Source organism: Peromyscus eremicus, chromosome 8a, assembly GCF_949786415.1.
Source record: "Peromyscus eremicus chromosome 8a, PerEre_H2_v1, whole genome shotgun sequence".
NCBI lineage: Eukaryota > Metazoa > Chordata > Mammalia > Rodentia > Cricetidae > Peromyscus > Peromyscus eremicus.
The window spans coordinates 103,309,058-103,336,749 of record NC_081423.1 but is presented as its reverse complement, the minus strand read 5'-3'; the positions used below and the strand labels follow the sequence as shown (position 1 = coordinate 103,336,749).

The 27,692-nt window shown below is 45.9% G+C and overlaps 1 protein-coding gene and 2 pseudogenes across 1 annotated transcript; all 3 read left to right on the top strand.

Annotated features, from left to right (window-relative positions):
• The first annotated feature begins 3,105 nt into the window (after positions 1-3,105).
• LOC131916521 (GTPase HRas-like) lies at positions 3,106-3,841 on the top strand (annotated as a pseudogene).
• An 8,809-nt stretch (positions 3,842-12,650) lies between these two features.
• LOC131917134 (low-density lipoprotein receptor-related protein 5-like) lies at positions 12,651-14,180 on the top strand (annotated as a pseudogene).
• Positions 14,181-25,246: 11,066 nt separating this feature from the next.
• LOC131916520 (testis-expressed protein 19.2) lies at positions 25,247-27,456 on the top strand. Its single transcript, XM_059269881.1, has 3 exons — positions 25,247-25,425; positions 25,741-25,814; positions 26,023-27,456. Exon 3 carries the CDS (start codon positions 26,044-26,046, stop codon positions 27,031-27,033), a length of 990 nt encoding a protein of 329 aa, XP_059125864.1. The 5' UTR covers positions 25,247-25,425; positions 25,741-25,814; positions 26,023-26,043; the 3' UTR covers positions 27,034-27,456.
• Positions 27,457-27,692: the final 236 nt, after the last annotated feature.

The window sequence follows — 27,692 nt, the reverse complement described above, 5'->3', positions numbered from 1 at the left end:
TTACCGGTACTTTACATCTTCCTTGTCCTGACGGCGGCTGGCAGTGTCTCTCTCACCCAGCTTCCTGTTCTCTCAATTCTCCTCTCTGTTAGTCCTGCCTATACTTCCTGCCTGGCCACTGACCAATCAGTGATTTATTTATTGACCAATCAACAACACATTTGACATACAGACCATCCCACAGCAGGACATGTTATCCCAAATGGATGCAGTGCTCACCACTGACCATCGGGCCTTTTATGATGACATTTTGGAAGAAGAAGAAGCCCAAGGCAAGGGATGGGGAATAGAGAAGATAAAGGGTGAGAACTTCTTCACCAATTACAGGAATGACCCTAATAAGCCTACTCGAGTCTACCCCCAATCCTAGAGGCCACTGCCCCCCAGTTACCCCCTATTAGGTAGAAACTGGGTAACCCGATATGGGTGGAGAAGTGGCCACTTACTAGACCTAAGTTAGAGGTGCTTCATATTCTAGTCAAGGAACAATTGGACCTTGGGCATGTATGCCCTTCCATGAGCCCTTGGAATACACCTGTTTTTGTCATCAAAAAGGCCTCTGGAACCTGGCGTATGCTGCAGGACCTAAGAAAAGTGAATGAAAGGATGGAATTAGTGGGCACCCCTTTGAGAGGTTTGCCCTGGGTCCCAGCCATACCTGCTGAGTATGCCCTGGAGGTAATAGATGTTAGGGACTGTTTTTTCTCTATTCCCCTCCACCCAGAAGACTGTTCTAAATTTGCCTTCTCCATTCCTTCCCGTAATTTTCTCAACCTGATCAGAGGTTTGAGTGGACTGTGTTACCCCAGGGAATGGCCAATAGCCCAACTTTCTGTCAACAATACCTAGCCACCTTATTAGGGCCCCTGTTAAGAAAGGATGGGTCACTTACATATATCTATACGGATGACATCATCTTGGGACAGAGGGACCCCTCCCACTTGCAAGATCTGGTATACAAAGTGCTAGAACAACTACAGAAAGGAGGATTCACAGTAGCCCCCAACAAAGTTCAGAGGGTGGCACCCTTTAAGATTCTTGGTACAGAGCTTACTCTGACCTGAGCATGCCCACTCAAGCCCAAGCTGGATGTCCCTGCGTCCTTGACCCTAACTCAGTTACAGAGTGTTCTGGGAGAAATCAACTGGTTACTGCCCTGGATTCCCAAAGGACCTTGTACCCTTGTTCTCCTTGCTGAAAGGCAAGAAACCTCAGGATATCATTGTCCTCACACTTGAACATTGGGCCATTCTCCTGCAGATTCAGGAGACCCTTGATAAGGTCTCCCTAAGGAGATATTCTATCGATCTTCCCATCTCCCTCTGGTTATTCACAACTGCCACCCTAATCTCAGCGGTACTGGTACAGGAGGGAGAGCCTATTGAATGGGTCCACACCTCCCTGGGGAGCGCACCATGAGTGTACTCTCAGGCTGATCAGCTTGCAGATGCTGTAATCAGAGGTAGAACACAAGCCCAGAGACACTTTGGAATTGACCCTCAATCTGTTGTCTTCCCTTTTCGGATGGCTGATGTGGAATGGCTTTCCAGAGCTAATGCCCGGCTCGCACTCTCCCTTGAAGGGTTCTTAGGGTCCGTTGGCTGCCATTATGGGCCTTCCCCATGGACAGTCATGCTCTGGAGACTCCCGTTAAAACTTCCTCAACTGTTCCCATCAGAACTCATCCCAGATGCCCTTCATGTATTCACAGATGGGGGCAGAGCAGGCTCAGCCTTCCAAGATGATCGGGACTCCCCAGACCTGCAGGAGTTCCGACCCTGCCAGGGATCAGCACAATATAAAGAAATGTTGGCAGTTATCATGGCCCTTAAAAATGTTCAGGGGCCTTTCAATCTAATTTATGACAGCCTATATGTGGTGAATTTGCTACCACATTTGCCCCAGGCACACATTTGCCTGGATGCAAACCCCATCTCTCCGTTAATGATGAGCCTCAGGGGATGTGTCACACCTGAGAGGGCACTCCAGGCTTCCAGGGTTTTGGGCTAAGGGGAATAGTTGGGTGGATGAATTGGCCTCTGGGACCCAAATGCTTACATTACAGGAGGCCACTAACTTGCATGATCTGACCCACCTTAATTGGAGGGGCTTGCAACATAGATTCCCTCACATACCTGTTAAAGATATCAAAAAAATAATACATACATGCAAGGCCTGCCAGCCCTTTCTCAGAGTGCATCCCTACACCAGGGGTCAACCCTAGAGGGCTGAAGCCAAATGTCCTTTGGCAAACTGATGTTACTCATTTCTCACCCTTTGGCAAACTTAAGTACATTTTTGTATCAATAGACACCTTTTCAGGGGCCTGCTGGGCCACAGCCCACACGGGAGAAAGGACCAAACACGCACATTCCCATTTCCTTCGATGTTTTGCTACTCTGGGCCTGCCATCACAAATTAAAACAGATAATGGACCTTGCTTCACCAGCAGGGCCATGACAGAGTTCTTCGAGCAATGGCATATAAAACACACCACAGGAATCCCCCACAATCCTCAAGGGTAGGCAATCATTGAAAAAAACCACCAATGCCTTAAAGAACAGCTTTTAAAACAAAAAGGGGGAGTAACCCCCCATATTCAGTTACATCAGGCCTTATTCACTATTAATATTTTGAATCTGTCCAAAGGAGCCAATGAAACCAAATTTCAAAAACATTGGGGTCAATCAAACCCCAAACCTCAGATTCAAGTACGATGGAGGGACCCTCTAACACTTCAGTGGAGGAGACCAGATCCCCTGCTTACTATGAGGAGGGGGTATGGTTGCATCTTCCCCTTTGGAGAAACAGCCCCAATCTGGCTCCCAGCCAGAAATCTAAAATTTCTTCCCACCCCTCCACAACAGGAAGATGTCCAAGGTCAGGTTGACTAACAAGGAAAAAATAACATAGGTTTGTCAGCCCTTCCTAAAGGCACCCTCTTTTACAAACGCAGGGAGTTAACCCCAGAGCCAAATATCCTCTGACAAATAGCTGTTAGCGCCCATATTCAGTTATTCTGCACCCTGAGGCCATCACACTCCAATCGGGCCTCAATCAGGGCCTTCTGCTCTCCAGCCACTCCTTCGTGCCCCTTGTGGGGCAGGAGCTCCTGGAGTGACAGTCTCTACAAAAAATGATGACAGAATACAGGCTTGCGGTGGTGGGTGCTGGAGGTGTGGGAAAGAGTGCCCTGACCATCCAGCTGATCCAGAATCATTTTGTGAATGAATATGACCCCACCATAGAGGACTTCTATCGGAAACAGGTGGTCATTGATGGGGATGCATGTCTGCTGGACATCCTAGCAGGTTGGGAGGAATGTGGTACTGTGAGGGACCAATGCATCCACACAGGGGAGGGTTTCCTCTGTGTGTTTGCCATCAACAGCACCAAGTCCTTTAACAACATCCATTAGTACAGGGAGCACATCAAACGGATAAAGGACTCGGATGATGTACCAATGGTGCTGGTGGGGAACAAGTGTGACCTGGCTGCTCGTACTGTTAAGTCTTGGCAGGCCCAGGACCTTGCCTGCAGCTATGGCATCCCCTACATTGAAACATCAGCCAGGACCCGGCAGGGTGTGGAGGATGCCTTCTACACACTTGTACATGAGATTCAGCAACACAAACTACGGGAGCTAAACCCTCCTGATAAGAGTGGCCCTGGCTACATGAGCTGCAAGTGTGTGCTATTGTGACACCAGATGGCAGTACTCCAGCTGATGGTCGTCCTGCTCTTCCTGGCTCCTGCTACAGCCCAGAGATCTCATTCCCACACCACCACTGCCCCCACATCCTTCTGCCTCCCCAACTTCTCTGCAGCAGCCTCTGATACCCACCCCAGAAGAACTCTACCCCCTGCTTCCAGTATCGGCTACCACTTCCCAGGGCCCCACTACTGGCTCCTCAACGTCCTCGGAGCCTGGGGACAATGGTGACTATGCTGAGATGGCCTTTGGTGTGGCCGCACCCCACCGCCATAGACCAACCTGCTCTTCCACCACAGCCCTTGCATGCACAGCCAACGGCGAAAGCAATGTCCAGCACCCCAGGGCTGGGACTAAAACTGTCTTTGCTGTTGCTGCTGCTGCTGAGCAAAGCCCCACTGGACCTCTACTTCTCAATGGATGCTTACTAAGAAAGGCTGTATGTGGACCAGCCGGGTAACATACCTCTGCTCTATGCTCCTGAAGAAGTCCCCAGCTTTCACTTGGGCCAGCATCTTTCCGCACACAGCTGCATGAGGACCTCCATGAGGACACTGACCTTCTCTATCTCAACCAAAAACCTGGACCACAGTTCCTGGGAACCGCTCAACATTTGCAATGGTGGCTTCCCTTTGCTTACATCTTTCTCCAGGTCTTCCAGGGGTCTGCAACCCAGCAGGAGGACAGATGTCATTGGAAAGGCTGTGCCTGTGTGTACTTCTCCTCATCAAAGACTCCTTCCCAGAGTGTAGCTCCCTCACAGCTTAAAGGTGAGCACTCGCTGGGCCCTGAACTGGGAGAAGTATGTGCAGGAGGCGCCGGGAGCCATGTGCTCCCGCCGCCAGACGACATGACGACTTGGAGACGGTGGTGGTAGCATGGCCCCCGCCGCGGCCTCACCACTCCTGCTGTTTGCCAACCGCTGGGATGTGCGCCTTGTGGATGCAGGTGGAATGAAGCTGGAGTCCACCATTGTGGCCAGCGGCCTGGATGATGCGGCCGCTGTCGACTTCCAGTTCTCCAAGGGCGCTGTGTACTGGACAGATGTGAGCGAGGAGGCCATCAAACAGACCTACCTGAACCAGACTGGAGCTGCTACACAGAGCATTGTCATCTCTGGCCTCATGTCACCGGATGGCCTGGCCTGTGACTGGGTTGGCAAGAAGCTATACTGGACAGACTCGGAGACCAACCGCATCCAGGTGGTCAAGACCTCAATGGAACGTCCCGTAAGGTTCTCTTCTGGCAGGACCTGGACCAGCCAAGGGCCATTGCTCTGGATCCTGCACATGCATACATGTACTGGACTGACTGGGGGGAAGCACTGTGGGAGCCCGTTTTCGGGTTCCTCGTGGCTTTACCCAGCAGGTCCACATAGAGGATGATTAGGACCACAGGCCTGAGTGCAGGTGTCTGAGATGGTCTGCACTTGGCTGTGCTGGGGGAGGAGTCTTTTGCTCCACCCCTTGGCGTCTCTATAAATACCCTGGGGCAGAGACAGTCAGGGCCCGTTGGAAAAGGTTCCAGGCCCTCTTGAGGCTATCCTTTACTTTCTATCTGTTTATCTCCGCAATAAATCCTTCTAATATTTCCTGCTGCTCACACTCAAGAAAACTCTGGGGAGCTGTGGGGTTGGTGGGTAAATGCCCCACAGAATGGCGCCATGAAGAGGGACTAAAGAAAAAAAGGGACTAAAGAAAAAAAGGGGGGACTAAAAAGGGGGGGACTAAAGACAAATGAACAGGGACTAAAGACAAAGTAATACGGACTAAAGATAAAGGAAAATAATAGTTTTATTACAGAGTTTTTGGTGAAAGTGCTGAGTCAGCCCTGCCAGTGGAAAGGCATGCCAATGTTATGGAAAATATATATTTTATATATATATTATTGAGGCAGGGGTTTTATCCTTGAGAGAAAAGGAAAGCAGACTGGAAGGATGTCCGATGCTGCAGCGCAAAATTCTCTGTCAAACTTTTCTATCTTCTATCCCTTTCTCAATTTCTATCTGTGAAAAATAAGTATAAGGTATAGGGTAGTAATATAGTATAGGAAAAACTTAGAAGTGTAAGACTGTGTAGAAAAAATTTAAGATAAGTAAGGCAATTAGACAGAAAAACTCCTCAATTTTCTAACTTTGGGGGCTATGAATGCAAACTGGGGGGAAAAATCTATCTTTGGGCTTTACGGGTAGTAAAAAAGCTCTTCTCTGAGCTTATGGGGAAGAAAAAGTTTCCTATGGAAGCTTTTGACCTGGGGACAGCTGAAATGCTAAGTCCAAGCAGCAGGAGAAAGTGTTTTCTCCCTGAGGCAAAAATGGGGGTGTAAGAAGTCAAAGTTTAAAGTTTAGAAGTTTTGGGGAAAGTTGATCTTTCTTTCTCCTGGGGGGGGGAAAATCTTTCTCTTAAACTATAAAGCTTTTCTTGGAAAATTTGGGGGAAAAAAATCTCTCTAAAAAGCCTTAATCTTTCTCAAAAGCTCTCTTAAACTTAAAAACTAAAGCCTTTAACTTTCTCTCTCAGAAGGACAAAAATTAGAATCACCTGAAGATAATAGTATGGGGGACCACCTATGATTAGCTCTAAGAGAAAACAACAAACCTGTTAAGATGGCAAAACCTCTCTAAGTTCTTTCAAGCTTTAAAAATCCTCCCTGCGATGCAGGAGGCAGGGATGGAGTTCCTAAAAACCTTTTCTAAGCTTTGTCTCTTCAAGCTAGTAAAAGACAGTGGGTCAGAGTACCCTGAGGGAAACACTTGGGAGAGTGTGGGTAAAGAGTTACAGAGAGCCCAAAAGGGCAGGAAACTACCTGAGAAAAGCAAAAAAGCCAAACTTTTCAGTTACAGCCGAGCTGAGGCATCAAGGGTTTTGTTTCTGAGTGAGCTGTGAAAAGGTGCTCCTAATTGTCCTAATGCAAAGATCCCCTGAAGCATGCAAACTCTGTTAGCATTGTATCCTCTCTTCTGAGCAAAACCCCAGAGGCGACTGGCCAGCGTCTCTGAGTTGGAGTACATTTCCGGGATACTAGAGTTCCTGCAGTGGTAAACTTCCTGGAGCATAGAGCTGAGGCAGGAAGCTGCAGGATCCAGGGGAAGATTGCTAATGAACAAACAAAGCTAAAGCCGGTGGGAACGGCACAGTTATCTGCTTTCCTACAAGTCCCGGGATGATAGGTCCACAGCTGCAAAAAAGCTTTCCTATCAGAGAAAGGACCTTTCTGGGAAAACAATAAAGCTGAACTGTGTCTGAAGCAGTTGTGCTGCTGAGTCAGAACGCTGTCCAGGGAAAGAGCCTAGCCAGGGCAGAACAGAACTATCCAGAAGTAAAGCTTTCTTTTCTGTCAGAAAGCACCTCTTTGAGAAAAGCTTTGTTTCAACTGACTCACGTGAGATGAGGGAGTGTAGCCCTGAGGGGTGATTGCCTCTGGCATAAGCTCTGTCCTTTAGCACCCAGACAAACAAATGCAACCCACTGGGGGACTGGGCCAGGTGAAGGCCTGATGAGGCAAAACAGCTGTCCTAACAGGAGTTTAGAAATGGCAAAAACCTCCCTTGTTAGATTTTCAGTCTGTACACAAACCACACAGACCCCGAAAACAGAAACGGACAAAAAGCCCCTACCTTCAGTAGCAGGGAAAGCCGCCACTGTAGTGTCGGAAACTGTTTCTGGGGTAGAGGGGGTAAACTGAGACCAAACTAGATACTGTCAGGGAGAAAGACTCTGAAGAAAGAGAAGGGACATATTCCTCCCCAGAAAATGCATGACCTGTGAAAGCTGCTAAGAGTTTGAGGCAGATTGGGGGGGGGAGGGGCTACCTCCAAAGGCAGCTAGCGGAGGATCAGAGCAGCCTGAGATATCTGAAGCTCTGCATCTTGGGGGGAAGGAACAAGCAAAATGAGAATAAAATCAGTGGGAGAAAATCTCTCTGAAAGAGCTATGGAAAAGCTGTTGTACATGATCTTGTTTTTCACTGACTGGCCAAGACAAACACAAGCCCCGAGGAAAGTTGCTATCAGATATGCCAGCCTCAATGCCGACTAACGAGGCAGGTGCGGTTCTGATTTGGGGGCCAGTGTCAAATGAAGGAGAGACATCTGTTGAAGCCAGCTGAGGAGAGAATAGAAATCTCCCAATGTGCCATAGCTGAAAATGCTTGTTCAAATCTCCCGTTGCAAAAGCAAAAAACTTTGTTCAAACCTCCCGGGCAAGAATTTGTAAGCAAGTCTGGTAAAAAAAAAAAAAAAAAAAAAAAAAAAAAAGAACTTAGAAGTTGACTCTCAGATCCAAAAAGAACTATGGGAAATGACTGATGGGAAATGATATAAGGGAAATGATATAAGGGGCTGATATAAGGGACTGATATTATTATGGACTGATATAAGGGAAATGCATTCTGGGAAAGGTAGTTTTTCCTCTAAAGATGGCGACGTTGCCCTGAAACACTTTTGTTAGCTCGAAAATAGGTTCATGGTAAACTTAAAATACAGCTTTTAAAAGAAGAAGGAGGAAAATCGTCTAAGAGTTTAAGTGTCAGTTCCAATGAAAAACTGAAAGGATACAGAGCTAGGTGCTTCGCGGTTTGGGGCTCCGTTGGTAAAATGCCTTATTTACCCTAATAGCTGTGCAAATTTTTACAGTAGTTGGATGACAAAAAGCTACCTTTAAGCGCAAACAAGCCACTTTAAAAATCCTTAAGAAAGCAAGAGAAAGCAGTTTATACACTGAATGTTGTCTTAGATATGAAGAAACTTATGTTGAAATTAAAAAAGTTCTTTGCATTTTGAACAAACTGCAATGAGTAATTCCTTTGCAAATCTAATAAGGAGACAAGGAAACAGGCATTCAAAAAAGAAATGACTGCTTTATAGATGGGAAACAAACTTCAGAAAATCTAGCTGTCTTACAAAAGAGTTGCTTCACCTGAAAGTTCCTTATGAAAAAAATCAATGCTAAATATTACAGCTGCTAATAACATCAGGAGTTAAAGCTAATGAAATGAAAATACTAAATCCTGAAAATGCTTTTTCTCAAAGTAAGCTAATGAAGGATACATTTCATGAAAGAACATCTATGTTCTTGACTCCTTTGAATAGTAACAGTTTGGGTGAAAATATTGGAACTAACAACAATCAAGTCAAAATGTTTCAACAAATTCAAGACGCTATTCACAAAAGAAAGCTGCCGTGCTTTGTGGGCCATATTAGAGCTCACTCCAATCTTCTTGGTCCTTTAGCTGAGGGTAATGCGAAATGGAAAGATCCCTGCTCAGGATTATGGAAGGGTCCCAATTCTGTTTTAATATAGGATCGAGGACGTGTTTGTGTTTTTTCACAAGAGGAGAATGAAGCTTGGTGGTTACCAGAGCGTCTGGTAAGGAGCGTGGAACTAAGGAAGGGTCAGCTCCAATGATGCTCCTATAAAGGAACCAGAATGAAAGTGGCTCAATTAGTGTTTCTGAGGTTTTGTCACTGGTGAATGCAAACAGTGAGGAAATAGAGTTCGGAGCTGTGCCGCTTTTGGTTTTACTAGCTCTTTTAGAAAAATACTTTATATCACCTAATAGCTGTGCAGTATTTGGTGAAGAGCTTTACAGCAACTAAATATGATAATTTCACCCTCAGCGTGAAGTCAAGTTTTTCTGTAGAGCAAACCAAAAGTACTGCTGTAATAGAAACGTCTGTCTGAATTGAAGCACTTAGGGGAACTACTATGAATTTGGTGAAGGGACAGCCACTAGTTAAAAACTGTTTACCGCTGACAGTGCATCTCTGCCGGTTCCGGAACAGCTGAGAGAGCTAGCAACTTTGGAGTGTGACTTCATCCTGGGAAGGTTACAGTCCCCTAGCAACAACTATCACAACTCTATAATGACAACACTCACTAAATCCCCATGTTGTATAGCAAAGCTGACTAGAAACTCTAAACTTTAGAAATGATGTATGTGCTTCCTGTCTAGTTAAGAGAATCTAATAGAGATAGTGATGATGATTAAGAGTAAGAAGGAGAAAAAGATGAAAATAAGATATGTGAGTTTGTAGAAACTATTCTGTCTTGTTAGATCTGTGTTAAGAAATCTTTGGGTGTTTGCTAAATTATATATATGCTAATGGTAGCCCTATATAAGTTTGTAAAATAGATCCATAAAGTTCCTTTAAGAACATAAGCTTGCAAGAAGTATCTAAGGTAGTCTTAAGACATGTAGTAATAAGCTTGTAAGAAGTAAAGACGCTAGTTGCAAATGTAAGTTTAAATAAGAAACAAGATAAGAAGTATATAAGAAGTAATAAATATATTTGCTAAAGTAGTTCTATAGTTCCCTTAAAGAGTATAAATAAGTAGATGTTAATGTTATATGTGAATTTGTAAAAAAAAAAAAAGTGTAAATGTCAAGTGTGAATCTATTCTTAACGTATATGGTGAAAGAACCCGACACACAAAAGGTTAGTGTCCCAGTAGACTGCAAAGTAGGCAGTCTGAATGGTTTCAAAAGCTCCAGAAGCCGCTAAGAAGCTAAGAATGGCGGACACCAGAACCAGCATCCGCAGCTGAGATCCGTGGAAAATTAATGCAACACAGATAAACCTGAGCTAACATCAAAAACGGTGCGGTTTAGAATACTACTGTACCTAAAAAGGTCTCTGTCTGTGAGAACAAAAGTTGCAGAGATGCTTGTTTGAACTGAAATTGTTAACTGCAAAAAGTTTTGGTTGAAAAACGTCTCTTCATATTTGGAAGTGAAAGCCTGATACCAGAATTTATTTTTTGTTTGAACTTTTTGAACTTAAAATGAGATAAAATTACAAAAAGATTTTGGTTATGGATTTCTCCTATTTGGAAGGCTAGTACCAGAATTTATCATTTGAATTTTAAGACTTAAGAAATGAAATGAACAGTAGAGATTTCATTGCAATGGGACAATTTTGAGTTTACTTATAGTAATGACCTGGGAACTATTTTCTGGAATTATTGGGTTAAAAATGGAACTGTTTAAATGAAGAAATTTATTGCTACCTAGAATCAAGGTGCAGTTTTGTGTATGCATATATGCTTTATTAACTGGTGATTCATGAATTGTTTTGTGGAACTGTTTATGTAAAAATGGAATTACTTATGGAACTGGTTTTGTGTTACAAATGGAACTGTTTAAACAGAAGTTTGGGTTTTATAACTAGGCTTGAGAGTTTGCTTAAAAAATTATAAAAGGACTGAATTGTATTGCAAAATAAAAATAAAAAAATTTAAAAAAATTATAAAAGGGAGAGTTAATATTCCTTAGTCTATTCAATTTAAAAAATATTTTCTTTGAGTGGATTAATGCCATGTTTTGTTAGTAAGAAATGCAAATGGGGTATACTAAGAGACTACTTTTAAAGTGTGTAAAGAGTTTTATTAAGAAACTGCTTTTGGATGTTTTGCTAAAAGTTTTCAAAGTGTTAATAGTTAGACTGAGAATATTGCTTTTCAATATGGGTTTGTAGGAATTGTATAAGTTTGGGTTCCTCTAACTAGGTTTGAGATTTTGTTTAAAAAATTATAAAGAAAAGGAGTTATGAGATTGAATTGTGTTTGCAGAAACCTATTGATATTAATGCACCCTGGTTTTGTGGAGTTAAGGAAATATTTAAGTTTGATGTGAATACATCAAAGTTTTTCCTATGTTCTGTTAGCAAGAAAATTCAAATGATTGAGTTAAAATTGTAAGACTGAGAAAATTAACTATATATAGCACCATATATGCTAATTCAAATGGTTCTGTTAAGAGTTTGCTTTGAGTTGTAAGATTGGGAGAACTGTGACTATGTATAGCAATATTTATGTTAACCTGTTAATTGTAATGATGAAGCTAAGGGATTCTTTAAGTTTGTAGTCGCCTTAAGAGTTTTTGGTTTAGAAAGGGCTTGATGCAGCTAAAGACAGCTGTAGTCACCTTAGACCTAATTCAAAAGAGAAATGCCATCTATATCATCCTCTACTCTCATACTGGGAGATGTAACAGCTATGGAGATTGCTGTAAGCCATTAATAATTAGTTATTTTTTATATATTAAGAAGGGGGGTTCCTGTGGGAGCCCATTTTCGGGTTCCTCGTGGCTTTACCCAGTAGGCCCATGTAGCAGGAATCTTAAAGAGTTCTTATTAATAAAATCAAACCCGAGGCCAGTTATTGGGGGTCAATGCTGGTAGATCAGAGAGACAGAACAAGCCACAGCTATCTCACCTTACCGGATCCTCAGCTGGTCTTGTCTCCTCAGACCGGAGGCCTCTGAGTCTTCATCCAGAATGGGTCTCAGCTGAATTGCTGCTCAAAAGCCTGAATGCTTAACCAGGCCAAATGCTTAACCAGCCAAAATGCTTAACCAGCCAAATGCTTCTAGTTTCTGGTCTCCACACCTTATATATCTTTCTGTTCTTGCCATCACTCCTTGGGATTAAAGGCTGGCTTTCTGGGATTAAAGGCATGTGTCACCATGCCTGGCCTTTCCAATGTGGCCTTGAACTCACAGAGATCCAGAGGGATTTCTGTCTCTGGAATGCTAGGATTAAAGGCGTGTGCTAACATTTTCTAGCCTAAGTATCTTGTGGCTTTTCTGTTCTCTGACCCCAGATAAGCTTATTAAGGTACACAATATTTTGGGGAACACAATACCACCACAGGTCCACATAGAGGATGATTAGGACCGCGGGCCTGAGTGCAGGTGTCTGAGATGGTCTGCACTTGGCTGTGCTGGGGGAGGAGGTCTTTTGCTCCACCCCTTGGCGTCTCTATAAATACCCTGGGGCAGAGACAGTCAGGGCCCGTTGGAAAAGGTTCCAGGCCCTCTCGAGGCTATCCTTTACTTTCTATCTGTTTATCTCCGCAATATTCTCCGCAATAAATCCTTCTAATATTTCCTGCTGCTCACACTTAAGAAAACTCTGGGGAACTGTGAGGTTGGTGGGTAAATGCCCCACAAAGCACCCCAAATCGAGTGGACGAGGATGGATGGCAGTATCTGGAAGATTGTTGTGGACTCCGACATTTACTGGCCCAATGGGCTGACCATCGACCTGGAGGAAGAAAAGCTGTACTGGGCTGACGTCAAGCTCAGCTTCATCCACTGTGCCAACCTGGACGGCTCCTTCGGGCAGAAGGTGGTAGAGGGCAGCCTCACTCACCCCTTTGCCTGACGCTCGCTGGGGACACACTCTACTGGACGGACTGGCAGACCTGCTCTATCCACGCCTGCAATAAGTGGACAGGGGAGAAGAAAAAGGAGATCCTCAGTGCCCTCTACTCACCCATGGACATTCAGGTGCTGAGCCAGGAGCGGCAGCCTCCCTTCCACACTCGATGTGAGGAGGACAATGGCGGCTGCTCCCACCTGTACCTGCTGTCCCCAAGGGAGCCTTTCTACTCCTGTGCCTGCCCTACTGGTGTGCAGTTGCAAGACAATGGGAAGACGTGTAAGGCAGGGGCTGGGGAAGTACTGCTGCTGGCCCGGAGGACGGACCTGAGAAGGATCTCTCTGGACACACCTGACTTCAGACACAGTGCTGCAGGTGGGCGACATCCGGCATGCCATTGCCATCGACTATGACCCACTGGAGGGCTACGTGTACTGGACAGATGATAAGATGCAGGCTATCCGCAGGGCGTATCTGGATGGGTCAGGCGCACAGACACTTGTGAACACTGAAATCAATGATCCTGATGGCATTGCTGTGGATTGGGTTGCCGGAAACCTCTACTGGATGGATACAGGCATGGACCGAATTGAGGTGACCCGCCTCAATGGCACCTCCAGAAAGATCCTGGTGTCGGAGGACCTCAACGAACCTCGGGCCATTGTGTTGCACCCTGTGATGGGCCTCATGTACTGGACAGATTGGGGGGGGGGAACCCCAAAATCGAACGTGCCAACCTGGATGGGCGAGACCAACATGTCCTGGTGAACACCTCCCTCCGGTGGCCCAACGGACTGGCTCTGGACCTGCAGGAAGGCAAGCTATACTGGGGGGATGCCAAACAGGTAAACAGCCCACCTTATTTAAAAAACAAAAAGGGGGAATCTGTGGGGCATACATGGGCTGCAAAGAGGGTGCCAAGAGAAATTCAGATAAACAGAGCTTAAGCTTTAAGGTGTTTATGCAGAGAGTGGATACAAAAGGTGAGAAAGGAAGTTAGCTCAAGTTATTTATGCTAAGATAAGATACTAAAAACAAGAGATAGTGTCAGGACATAAACAACTTGTAAGTAGGGTGCCCTTTAAAATGACTGGTTTGTTCCTTCATCCCCTCCTAGGGTTTGGAGGTTTTCTGGTATAAAAGAGGCTTACTGCCTATCAATAACCGAGTTCTTGCTTGACTTGACTCCCCGCTGCGTCTGATTGTCTCCAGGTAAGAGGGAGGCTGGGAAACGGGCAAGTGGCTCGCACTTGCCTTTCCTCGGTTCCAGGCCCCCTCTTCACAGGTGACCTAAGTTCCTGGTGGGGCAGGTCCCCACACAGGGGGGTCCAGCCTCAAAGGACTGAAGCACTATACCCTCGCCTAAGGCAGTTTTACTTCTCTCCATTACAGTTCAGCCAGTTAATTTCCATATGCTCAAAACAACCTGAAGGGAGATTCCAACAATACAATGCCAAGTGCAAATTCCTCAATTTGTCAGGTACCTCGGTTTTCTGGGTTTCCTGAACCAAGTTTTGCATAGGCCTTTGTATCCTTGGGAAACTCGAGACAAGATTCACATAGAGGGCAACAAGAGAAAGTGTCAAAATGCTCTGGATCTCCAACTCCTTTCAGCCTTGTTGACTGCAGTTAAGAGCACTGACCACTCTTCCAGAGGACACAGGTTTAGTTCTCAGCACTCATGTGGTAGTTAACAACCCTCTGTAACTCCTGTTTCTGGGAACACAATCCCTTCTTCTGGCAACTTTGGGCACCAGGATGCAGGTGGTACAAAGACACACAAGCAGATAAAACATCTGTACACATAAAATGTTTAGAAAATAATTTTACAAACACACACACACACAAAAACCACGTGTGTGTGTGTGTGTGTGTGTGTGTGTGTGTGTGTGCATCTCACTGTGTAGTCCTAGATGACCTGTAACTCAAGAGGTTTGTCTGCTGAGTCTGGAATTAAAGGTGTGTGCCACCATTACTCAAACTATAATTTACAAAATGAATTAATATCCAATGATAACACTATCCATGGTATTTTAAACTGTAAGAGCCAATGTTTCTTGACTGCTAGAATATTTAAATTGTACTAGGCTAGAAATGGCACACCTTTAATTCCAGCATTCAGGAGGCAGAGGCAGGTGGGTCTCTGTGAGTTTGAGGCCAGCCTGGTCTACATAGTGAGACATAGGAGAGCCATGGCTCTGTAAAGAGACCTGTCTTTAAAAATCCAAAATAAACAATCTACACACAGGCTTTTCTCTGTCTTGCCCCATCTTGCAGCTGCTTCCAAATAATCACTCAGGGGCTTATATTGACTATAAGTGTTTGGCTGTTGGCTCAGGCTTATTACTAGTTAGCTCTTACATATAATCTAACCCTTATTTCTTATCTATGCCTTGCCACATGGTTCATGGCTTGTTACCTCATTTTTATACATCTTGCTTCCTGATGTCTGCCCTGATCATCTCTAGTTTGACTGTACTACCTAACTTTATTCTGCCTGGCTATTGGCTAACAGCTTTATTTATCAGCCAATTAGAGCAACACATAGTCACAGCTTATAGAAAGATCATCCCACAGCATTTCCCCCTTTCTGTCTAATCAAAAAGGAAGGTTTTAGCTTTAACATAGTAAAATTACATATAACAAAACAGTTATCGGGGCTGGAGAGATGGCTCAGAGGTTAAGAGCACTGACTGCTCTTCCAGAGGTCCTGAGTTCAATTCCCAGCAACCACATGGTGGCTGACAACCATCTGTAATGAGATCTGGTGCCCTCTTCTGGCCTGCAGTCATACATGCTGTATACATAATAATAAATAAATAAATCTTTAAAAAAAAAAAAAACAGTTATCAAGCAAGAATTATAGTTACAATATCTAGTCTATTTGTATTTGGTAAAATTAAAGAAAATGCTCTATCGTCTGTCCTATTTTTGAGTCTAAAGTTTTATATCTAATATTCCTTTTATCATAAATAAGGAAAACTATAATTATAACTATCTAGTCTTCAACTCCATCAAAGATCCCAGAAGGATATAATATTATAATATAATATAACAGGAAGTACATTGCAAGCAACTTCCAAACTCTAAAAATGACAGACACATCTGGCTGCCTGGACAGTAACCCTTTCCTCTATGTCTTTCAGCATGTCTGGCAGCAGCTTCTGTGAAGCAGGAACCTGAAGGACCATCCTGCCTTGTTTTGGCAAAGTTTAGCAGTCATCTTCCTGTGGGTCCTGCATGTCCAGTTTATATAAAATACTGTCAAGCAATCCAGGCAAGAGCAGTTTCTTACCCAAATGGCTAGCCTTGCTACATTGAAAGCAAACTCATAAGTAGTTTCTTCGATGCCCATCATCCTCTTTGAATTAATTGGTGCTGCCAGGAGCAGATGTGTCTCACTATAGAGAAAGTCTAAGTTCTTAAAACATTTTAAATTCCATAGTCTGTAGATCTTTGAAGTATTTGAAGATTACCTATCTAATTGAAATATATCTTTGTATACCTAGAAAACCTAACAAATATGGCTATAAGTTTGATTATTATAGATGACTATTTATTAAGCTATATTTTAAAATTATACATTACATTTTGAAATGAGCTGCATGAACATATTACCTTAAACAAGAGTAGAAATATACATACAGTATAACAAAATTGTTGTTAAATTTGTATCAATAGACTAAAATGCATACCAGTGTAAAATATTTTGAGATTAACAGTTGTTTTTTGGATTAAAGTAGATTTAATAATCTACCCTCTTTTTATCATTTCTCTATCATATCCTTTTTTCTTCTTTTAGAAAGAGATTGACTATGACCGACAACAATTTGTAACCAACCCCCTCTTAAATGAAAACAAACATTCATAAATAATATTTTGGGAATTTGGGCATAGTTCCTTAGACTACTTCTTGCTGATTAGGGGTTCTGGTAATCTTATGGGGACCCTGAGAAAATTTGAGATAATGGCAAAGTCCTGGGAAGACCAACTATAACCTTTGTTGATAGATATCATCTGTCAAGGTTCAGAAGGTCTCCCTTGATTAAATCTGATCCATATTAACCTGGAACAAATCCACAGCCTCTTGTTTCCTGTGGAAACAAAAGCAAAACTGCTTCTCTAAAACAATGCATCTTTTAAGTTCCATTTTACACATATATTTTTTGCCTTCTGTTTTAAAGTTAAGGCACTCTTAAAATATTTAGGTTGGTATATTTCATCAGTCTCTCTTTCAATCTCATGTCTCCCAGCAGCTGTCTCTTGCCCATCAGCCATCAAAAAATTCAAAATCAACACAATAACATATTGGATACAGACTCCCTGTGTATTTTCCATTTCTATGTGACTTATTCTTTGTTTGTTTGTTTGTTATTGTTTGGTTGGTTGGTTTTTCAATACAGGGTTTCTCTGTGTAGTTTTGGTGCCTGTCCTGGATCTCGTTCTATAGACCAGGCTGGCCTTGAACTCACAGAGATCAGCTTGGCTCTGCCTCTCAAATGCTGGAATTAAAGGTCTGTGCCACCACCGCCTGGCCTAGCTTATTTTTTTTATGACCTTATTTCTCTCTTTAAAGATTTTATTATTGTTTTAATTATTTATTCCTTTCTATAATTGTCCATATTCTTTTTATTTTTTTCTTAATCCTATACATATTGTAAAACATCTTGGAACCTGTTTAGAGGTTTTTCTGTCTGGACCTTTTTTTACTCTGTATCTTTTAGTCTTTTTATCTGTCTGAGCAAAAGCCTTAAACCCACCATGCAGCATGCGCTTGTACTGCTGCTCTTGTGATCTGGTGGGAACCTGCCATGTTTCAGCTCAAGCATGCATGCCTCCTCAGCCAGGGGGATGGGTCTCTGTACTGCAGCCCACATGAGAGACATGAACTAGGAAGCTGCTCTTGGCTCCATTTCAGAACCTTTTTTAAAACTCTCTCAGGTTTAATATGGATGGAGTTGCCAAATGTTGGGCGCCTTATGTACATGGAGGCTCTTCTCTGTCTCACCCAATCCCACAGCTGTTTCCAAATAATCACTCAGAGGCTTATATTAATTATAAATGTTTAGCTAATGACTGAGGCTTATTGCTAGTTTGCTCTTACATTTAATAAAATCTATATTTCTTTTTTTTTTTTTTTTTTTTTTGGTTTTTCGAGACAGGGTTTCTCTGTGTAGCTTTGCGCCTTTCCTGGAACTCACTTGGTAGCCCAGGCTGGCCTTAAACTCACAGAGATCCGCCTGGCTCTGCCTCCCGAGTGCTGGGATTAAAGGCGTGCGCCACCACCGCCCGGCTAAAATCTATATTTCTTATCCATGTTTTGCCATGTGGTTCATGGCTTGTTACCTCATTTTTGTATGTCTTGTTTCCTTGGCAGCTGGCTGGCATCTGTTCTGATTCTGCCCTTCTTCATCTCCAGTTTATTGTACTGCCTAGCCTTATTCTGCCTGGCTATTGGCCAAAACAGTTTTTTATCAACCAATGAGAGCAACATATATTCACAGAGAAGAGAAAGACCATCCCACAGCAAAACAATAAAAACAAAAATTAAAAAAAAAACAAATAAATTGTTCTATAGTGCTATTAGCCAGGATTAAAAAATTAATTTAACAGTATTTATAGTTTGCTAATAAAAAGGAAATGGTCGCCGGGCAGTGGTGGCGCACACTTTTAATCCCAGCACTCAGGAGGCAGAGCCAGGCTGTACCCATCTGGGTGGCCTTTGCTGCCTGCCACCTGGGGCCATGGTGACAACCAGGCCTAGGCTGCTGCCAAGGATCGGGTCTGGGTTCGTGGTCTTTCTGCAGCCAAGGTCTAAGTTGATGCTCATGTCTCATGGTGCCACCAAAGGTCATATGAAGCCTGGGGTCTGGGCCAAAAACTGTGGCCTTGTTGGTGTCCAGGGGCCATGCTGCTGCCAGAGCCATCCTGATCTGAGTGGCCAGAACTACTACTTGGAGCTAGGATGTTGAACAGGCTGAGCTGCTGCCTGGGGCTATGTCTGGGTCTGTGGCCCAACTGTAGCTGGGCTCTATGTTGAAGTCTATGGCCCAGGTTGCCACTAGGGCCCATACAGAGGCCCGGGATCTAGGCCAGAGCCTGTGGCTTGGTTGGAGTCTGGAGGCCACGCCACAACAGGGGCCATACATATATGGGTGGAATATGCTGCCACCTGGGGCTATGGTGTCATCCAGGCCCAGGCTGCTGCCGAGGGCCATGTCTGGGTCCGCGGCCCTATAACAGCCAGGATCCGAATTGACATATGTGGTTCCTGTTGCCACCGAGCACTATAAGGATGCCCAGGGTGAGATCAACCACCTGAGTTCAGGTTGGTGTCTGATGGCCAGTATGCATCCAGATCTGAGTGGCCTGTGCTGCTACTGAGTGTCATGGTGATGTCCAGGCCAGAGCTATAGCTGAGGGCCATGTCAGGGTCTGTGGCCCTACTGCAGCCAGGGTCTGCACTGATGTCCGATGCTTTTGCTACCATTGAAGGCCATGTAGACACCGAAGAATCAAGGGCCATGTTGGTGTCTCAGGGCCATAGTGCAGCTGGAGCGGTGGTAACAACCAGACCCAGCTGCTGCCAAGGACCATGCTGGGATCCATGCTGAAGTCTGGGTCCTGCATTGCCAGCAAAGGTCACATAAAGGCCCAGGGTTAGGGATGCAACATGAGGCCTTGGTGGTGTCCAGTGGCCATACGGCCACCAGAACCATTCCCACCTGAGTGGCCATTCCTTCCACCCAGAGCCAGGATGTTGTCCGGGCCCAAGCTTCTGCTTAGGGCCATGTCTGAGTTCGTGGACCAGCTGCAGCTGAGGTCTACGTTGATGTCTGTGGTCTGTGTCACCTCACGAGGACTGAGGAACCATTTGAGATAAAATCAGAGGGCCATGCTGAGCCAGCCCTGCCCTTCACTGGTCCTGGGAAAGCTGGCCTTGCCTCTTGCTGGACACTACAGCAAGAGAGCTGGTCCCTGCACTCGGGAGAGATGGTCTCCACCCCTTACCACAGGTGAGGGTGAACCAACCTTGAGGGCATGCTTGTAGGGGAGCAGGCTCCGCCCCCTTGCCCAAGGTGGGTGGCCCTGGAGGCCCAGACTGACCAGCTTGGCTACCACCCAGGCCTATAGCCTGGCCTTGGGTTAATCCACCCTAGCATCTACCCCATCTAGGACCTGTTGGAGATAGTGAAGGGACTGTTCCTGTGGAACGATACCCACAAGATCTCCAAGACTTGGGGAGGTCACAGGATATCGCAGAGGAGTTCTAGTGAGGATCCAGTGAGGATGGTGTACCAGAACCCAGAGGTCTTGATCCAGACCAGTGACTCATTGCAAGGAACATTTGCCAATAAAGCTGATGGGACAAAGAGGTTACTATATGGCACACCTAGACTTCCAATGCCACCAGGATGGATGAAGAGGTGTTGCAGAGGCAGGAAAGAAGGAGAAGCAAAGAGATTTTTCTGTTTTGGATTTTGTTTTGTTTTGTGTTTTGTTTTTGTTTGTTTTTGCTTTTGTTTGCTTACTTGCTTACTTTGTTTTGTTTTCTTTTGTGGGGGGCTCAGCAGGGATGAGTGTAATGTGAATTGCTAAACAGTCTTATTAATTAAAAAAACCCAGAGTCAGATACTGGGGTGAAAGATGAAAGACCAGAGAAGCAAGCCAGCCGCAAATTCTTACCGCTAGAAAATCCTCAGCCCGAGAGCTACTTCCTGTATACTCATGCCTTATATATCTTTCTGTGTCCTGCCATCTTCCTCTCTCTGCCCAGCTACATCACTTCCTCTTTCTGCCTAGCTCTATCACTTCCTGTCTGTTTGTACAGACCTCCAGACCTCTATGGTTAACTAGTGCTGGGATTAAAGGTGTGTGCCACCACACCTGGCTCTGTTCCCAGTGTGGCCTTGAACTCACAGAGATCCAGATGAATCTCTGCCTCCTGAATGCTAGGATTAAAGGTATATGCTACCACTGCCTGACCTCTATGTTTTATATAGTGACTGGTTTTGACCTCAGATCCCCAGGCAAGCTTTATTTGTTAGAGCACAAATAAAATATCACCACAGATGAGTGGAGGGTATGGGGGGACCAGGAAGTGAGCAGAATTGGAAGTTTCACATCATTCACCCCAAAGAGTCAATAAAGAAGTTAAATTTTTAAAAAAGTTCTACTTTATGAAAAGAAACAGCTTTATAATTCATAATAAATACTGAATCTTTCAACTAATCTATTAAAGGTATTCCATCTTTTAAAAAAATACATAGTGGGGTGTGCCAGAGACATGGCTCAGAGGTGGTTTCTTTTTTTTCCAGAGGCTTGGAGCTCAGTTCCAGGCACCCATGGTGACTTCCTCAGCTACTCTCTATTCTGAAAACCGCTTTGCTGTTTTCTCAGCCTCGTCTCTGTCAGATTCTAGGAATGAGCCTTCCTAGCAAGGGGGGGACGTGAAATAATATTTGGAATAATATTTGGCCTCCATATGCACAAAATGTGATGCTTGGCTAGCAGGAAACTGAAATAAAGTTTTCAAATGGAAGCCATACCTCCACTGAGCCTTGCACAACACTGGAACGCCAGTTATTGCGAAGTGGTTGAACGGTGCAGGCCACATGCCTTGAGCTAGCTCGGCCTCTTAAACAGTCATTCCTCACCCTCCTCTGCCTGTGATTAATGTTGTGAATAATAGTAAATCCTTTTGGAACCCATGAACAGACCCCTAGAGTTCATCGATCTGAGTATGTCCTCAGAGCATTTGAAGCCTGGAGCAGAGATTTCTCCACTTTACTGTAATCCACTGTGGTGATATACTGTGTACCCTAATAAAAGTTGCCTGAAGATCAGAGAACAGAACTGTTAGGGTCTGAGAGAAGCCCCCAAGAAAGATGATGAGTCACATATACAATCAACAAGAGCATTTATTATTTCCAACATGTTGGGTTGGCAAATAGTGATCCCAAAGGGAGGTTGAAAGCTCCTTTTAAGCACAAATTCTCCTTTTAAGGGAATTCCAGGAGAGGAGGGATTAATCTGGTGCCGATTGGTGGAGGAAAGATTAGTCTGGGGGCTGATTGGTAAGAGGCTCTAGTGGTTAGGGACCTTCTAGCTGTAAGGTAAGGAAAGCTCTCTTTTTGCCAGCAGAAGGCTGGGGGGCACCTGCTGATTGGCTGCCCCTGAGTTATGGTCTTCCTGAGAACTGCTTGCTCAGCTCCAGCCAGTCCCAGTAAACTGAAACTAAGGCCTGGTCCCTGGCAGGGCTGTTAGAAACCTGTCATGGCTCTGGTCTGGCTCCCCGGCCCTCTCAAGAATAAGTTACTAGATTAAACATAGAGCTGGGCAGTGGTGGCACACGCCTTTAATCCCAGCACTTGAGATCTCATGCCTTTGCTTGGGAAGCACACATGCCTTTAATCCCAGCACTAAGAAGTAAGTGACATGGCTGGACGGAGAAAAGTATATAAGGTGTGAGGAGACAAGAACTAAAGGCTTTTTCAGATGAGGCCCTTTTGGCTGAGGACTCAGAGGCATTCAAACAGAGGATTTGTGGAGTTGGCGAAGTGAGATGTGGCAGTGACTTGTTCCTTTGTCTCTCTGATCTTTCAGCATTTACCACAAATCTGGCTCCAGGTTTTTTATTAAAAGACCAATTAGAAATTCAAGCAGCAATCCACCTATCTGATGTTTCCACCAATGAGGTACTATCTGTGTTCTGTTACTACAAACACTTTATGAAACTGTTACCATATCGAAACACAGAACTGTGGTAACTTAAATCTGTGTTCCAGGGCCACAGTCACTCATTTGGCTCCAGAATAAGCCATTTCTTATTCCTACTCACCTTCTGTTTTGTTTGGGTCTCTCTTGTTCACTGCTGCTAGGTTAGCTGTCCCAACAGCTTCTGGAGGGTTTCTGTCCCTGTCAGAACTCTCGGATAGCAGATGCATGCCCTACTCCAAACAGCTTTTGTGTGGGTTCTGTGTGTCAGAACTCAGTTCCCAGGCCTGGCATGATGGAACCGTCTCCTCAGTAGGAGACTTGCTGTGGTGGCTTGAATAAGAATGACCACCACAGGGTCAATGTATTCTAAGCTTATTGGAGGAAGTGTGTCACTCAGGTAGGATTTGAGGTTTTAAAAGCCATGCCAGGGCCAGACATCTCTCTCTCTCTCTCTCTCTCTCTCTCTCTCTCTCTCTCTCTCTCTCTCTCTCTCTCTCTCTCCTTTTGGCCTGCAGATCAGGATGTATGTAGCTCTCAGCTATTGCTTCAGCATCATGAGTGCTGACATGCTTCCACCATCCTCTGCACCATGATGACACAGACCAAGCCTTTGAAACTGTAAGCAAGACCCATTTAAGGTTTTCTTTTATGAGCTGCCTGGGTAACGCTGTCTCTTCAAGCAATAGAACAACTACTAAGACAGGTGTGTTTTCACAAACATTTTGTTTGGAGGGGCGGAGTCTTGATATGTATCCCAGAAACAAGTCCCAGGACCAAATGGATGCTGAAGCAAATCCTGGAATATGTTAGTTGTGACAAAAACGTGTAGTGAATGGCCATAAACATGAAAAACTGTTTTATCACAGTTTTGCACATATACATGGTGCAAAGCACCTAATGATGAAAATATACAAAGAACTGTTAAGTGCAACAGTATGACAGATCAATTTAAAAACTGGCAAAAGACAAGAAACAAAACAAAACAAAAACAAAAACACCTCACTAATGAAGATACTCAAACTTAACAAACATGGATATCTGCAAATGTCCGCTGAGGTCTGAAGGCTCGAGACCCACACATTTCCACAGTCTATTGAAATCCGAAGCCTTAAGGTAGTGTGGTCAGGAGTGGGACCTTGAAGAGGTAATCAGGCTAGGAGGGCAGAGCTCTTATAAATGGGATGAGTACATTTCTGTAGTTTTGCAATTTTTGTTCTTGTATTTTGTTTTTTGGGACAGGGTTTCTCTGTGTAGCTCTGGCTGTCCTGGAACTCATTCTGTAGTCCAGGCTGGCCTTGAACTCAAAGATCCTTCTTCCTCTGCTTCCTGTGCCACCACTGCCCTGCTATAATTTTGCCTTTTTTTTTTTTTTTTTTTTTTTTTTTAGGGGCTGGGGACTGAATGTGTTAGGAAAGAACTCTACCACTGGGCCATTCTGCAACCCAGTTCCCTTTATAAAAAGATTCCTTAGAAACCCTGCCCCCTTTTCAGACAAAGGAGGCTGGAGCAAAAGGATGGCTGAGCAGAATGTAACTCTGATCAAGCTTGTATCCTAACTTGCAGTTTCCGGAACTGTGATAAAACAGTTTTCCATGTTTATGGCCATTCACTATAAGTTGTTTTTGTCACAGCTAACATTTTCCAGGACTCTCAAAGTCATGGAGCTTCAGCAACAATTTGGTCCTGAAGGAAGAGCTGGCTGCTTGGGAAATATGCCAGTTTTCATACAACACAACTGGCTTGCCACACAATGCAGCATTTGTGCTCCTCTGTGTGTGTTCAGAAGAGATATAAGCTTCAGTTCAGCAAACCAACACAAAGTTGGTTATAGCTTATATATATAATGTATATACATATATATGCCAAATTACCAAACCCCGGAAAGCAGCCAGCTGTTCTTTGAGTGGATAAACAGAGGTATACCCAGTTAATGGAGAATTACTGAACCCTGGGGACAAACTTGCTTCCTGCTGCCCCAGGGCACCCAGGAAACCTAGCCATATGTTCCCAAGGAAGGAAACAGATAGTTTCTTGTTGCTCAAGGCCAGTCAGCCTTGTGACATTCTGGATAGGACAAAATAGGTGCAGAGGTCATGTCGGTGACTGGAAGGCCTGGGGAGGACAGGGGCCAAGGGCATCTGTAGAGAGGCATCATCATACCCGTGTCCAAACTGTGGGAGGTCGGGAATGGACTGCGAGCACCTCCTTGAGGAGGGGACACGAGCGGTGCCGCTCGCAGATGTGAACAAACAGATCTCTGTGCAGTGAGGGCTGAGCTCGGAGAGGCCACTGGAAACCTTGTATCTTCTGCTTGGTTTTTCTCCGAGTCGCAAACCCTCTAGAAATAAACTCTACCAAGAATTCTTTAAGGCTGTTTAAGAACAAAAAGACCGGAGAGGTGAGACGTGTTTAAAACGCAGTTGAGGGCCATTGGGCAGTTTCACAAGGTTTAAAGAACTTTTCCTAAAGAGACCGGGATGAAGACATCCTCTTTCCAAACAAGACAAGCCGCAGGCCCAGGCCCTCGTGTCCCTTGAAGGGACAGGGCCCCAGGGCCCCAGGGCCCCTCGAGGCAGCACCCACGAGGCGGAGGGGCGCTGGGGTGCGGGCCGGGGAGCAGCGCATGCGTGCGCTGGGGGGCGCCAGGACGCATGTGCGCCTCGGGGGCCAGGGTGACTCAGCGCCTTGGCGGCCTGCGTCGGGGGCTCATGGGAGATATGCAAATGAGCTGGAGCATCATGGGTGAAGGCCCCGTGTAAGGCGGTGGTGCTGTGGCGAGGCGAACCTGGGTTTGGCGTCCATTAGCCGCCTCGCTCGGAGCTCAGCCGGGAAGGTGAGGATGAGGAGGCAGGGCTGAGGGGCCTCTGGGACTGGCTGGGTGGGGTGGCCTGCACCGGTGAGGGGGTCTGGCTGGGAGTGCGGGCAGGGCTGAGCGCCTGGCTCAGGCTTCCCGGCCTCCTTCAGTCGGTAGCCAGGCCCACGTGTGAGGTTGGGGCAGTGAGCCCTGAGGAAGCTGCTGAAGCTGGGGGTGTGGTGAGGGAGCCCCAGTCTGCTCGGGGTGAGCAGTGAGCCCCAACACTCCTCCCCCAGTGGGCTCCGCAGCCTGCCCAGCACGGGGCGCCAAGCCTCATTTTCTTTGCCTTTCCAGCTCCCCAGACACTGGAGCAAGTGTGAAGCTGGAGACGTTTCTGCGATCTCAGGCCTGTCCACTTCTCCAAGGAGGTATTCATTGAATTGGCACCCAGTTCTTGCACCGCCACCCCGTGTCCTGGAGCCCCAAACACCCCAGGCCTCCTGCTGCACCCCGTTTTCTCCTGTTTCTCCCATTCTCGGCTTTTCCCGCATGTCCCTAACATCCCACGGCCCCCAGATCCTGTAGACCTGACCTCCTGAGACTGCCAAGCAAGTCTTCCTCTCTCTGTCCAATCAGCTACAGGCAGGCGTCTGGGCCATGTGTCCCCCAGTCAACGTTCGCCATGGGGCCAAGGGCATGTCTTGCCTCTATGCGGCCTGGCTCTACCAGCTTGTCCACGGAGACCAGATGAAGATCTGCTTTGCTTGCTTCAAGGCAGCTTTCCTGGTAGTTAAAAACATGCTGGAGATGGGAAGCTGGGAAGAGGAAGAGTGGGGTGCGGAGCCCATGGAACTCTCGGAGGCAGGGCCTGAGCCGGAGGAGTGGTCGGGGCTTAGCTGGGGAGAGGGGCAAGGGCATCTGCCACATGGCACTCCTGTCTCAACAGGGCCTGGCATCCTGACACCAGGCCCTGTAGGGACAGAGGGGATAGCACTGGGACCCCAGCCTGTACCCACCGAGCTGGGGCCTCAGGAAGCTGTACCCCTGGACCTGGGCCCTGAGGATGCTGAGTGGACCCAGGCCCTGCCCTGGAGATTTGATGGCCTTTCCCCCTGCTCCCACTGGCTCATCCCTCCTCTGTCCTGGTGGGATGTTTTCAATGTAAGCCCATCTCCTGGGCAACCTGTATTGTTGGAGTTGAGCCCCATGTGGCCCATGGATCCGTTGGAAGCAGAAGCCTGGTTGGTAGACCTGAAGTTCGTCTTCCTGTTGGGTGGCTTCGATGCCATCTGCTACCTGCTGTCAATGACTCCCTGCTGGGCTGTGAGGACCCGGGTCCAGCGCTGGCAGGTGTTGCTGGACCCTGGTGAGGTGAGGGTGGCCCAGCTACAGAATGCACCTGAACAGCAGGACCTGAACCGCTGGAAGCTGAGCATCCTGGAGTCCTCGGAGCTGGGGGTGGAGCTGGTGCCCGCTGACTGCAGCCTGCGGAAGGGAGGCTTCAAAGTGCACTCCTACCTGCCCTGGCACAATAGCACCCCAGAGGGCTGGAGCAGGGAACCAGGGGAGAGGCTGCTTGTCATAGAAGTTGTTTCTCTGAGGGAGCTGCCCTGCTTCCGCTCCCCCTCCCCTGATTCTCACAACTGAGGGAATGATGCTCAGGCAGCCTCCATTGTCCTTCCTGTACCAGGGCTCCAGGGACTGTGAAGTGCCAGAGGTTGTCTGTCCTCAGCCACAGGTCCAGGAGGATGTCCATCATCTTTAGGGGAGGGCCTCAGAAACCTGGTTTGGTTGTCCTCAGTTGACTGTTTAGTGTTTGGAGGGTAAGGCCCTGCTTCATGTGTAGGGGGAAGACTTGTGTACCAAGTATTATGGGGGACTTAGGTGTAGGTGAGGACACAGGAAATGTGGCAACACCAAGTCATGTGTGGTTGACCCACACGTGTTCTGAACTTGGCTTCTTCTGAGAGGCCATGAGTCCTGGTTTCAGAGTTGACTGTTCATGCTATTGGTTCAGTTTCTGCCCTGTGACTGTTTCTATCTAATAAAGTTGTTAACATTTTCATAGAAGCCTTTTGCAGTCTCCTCATTGGGTCCTAATGGGTTGTTCACCTCTCTCCTGGGTGAGTAGCTTCATGGATTTAAGGTCCCACAGAGCTGAGAAGGGGACATTGGGTTCTGGTCTGTTTTCTGGGTCATATGATGAGTTTGTCTCAAGGATATCAGTCACATCTTCATAACCCAAATGCACAGGGTTTAAAATGTACAGTTTCCTATGTGGGAAGAGTAGTGTCTCATTTCACAGA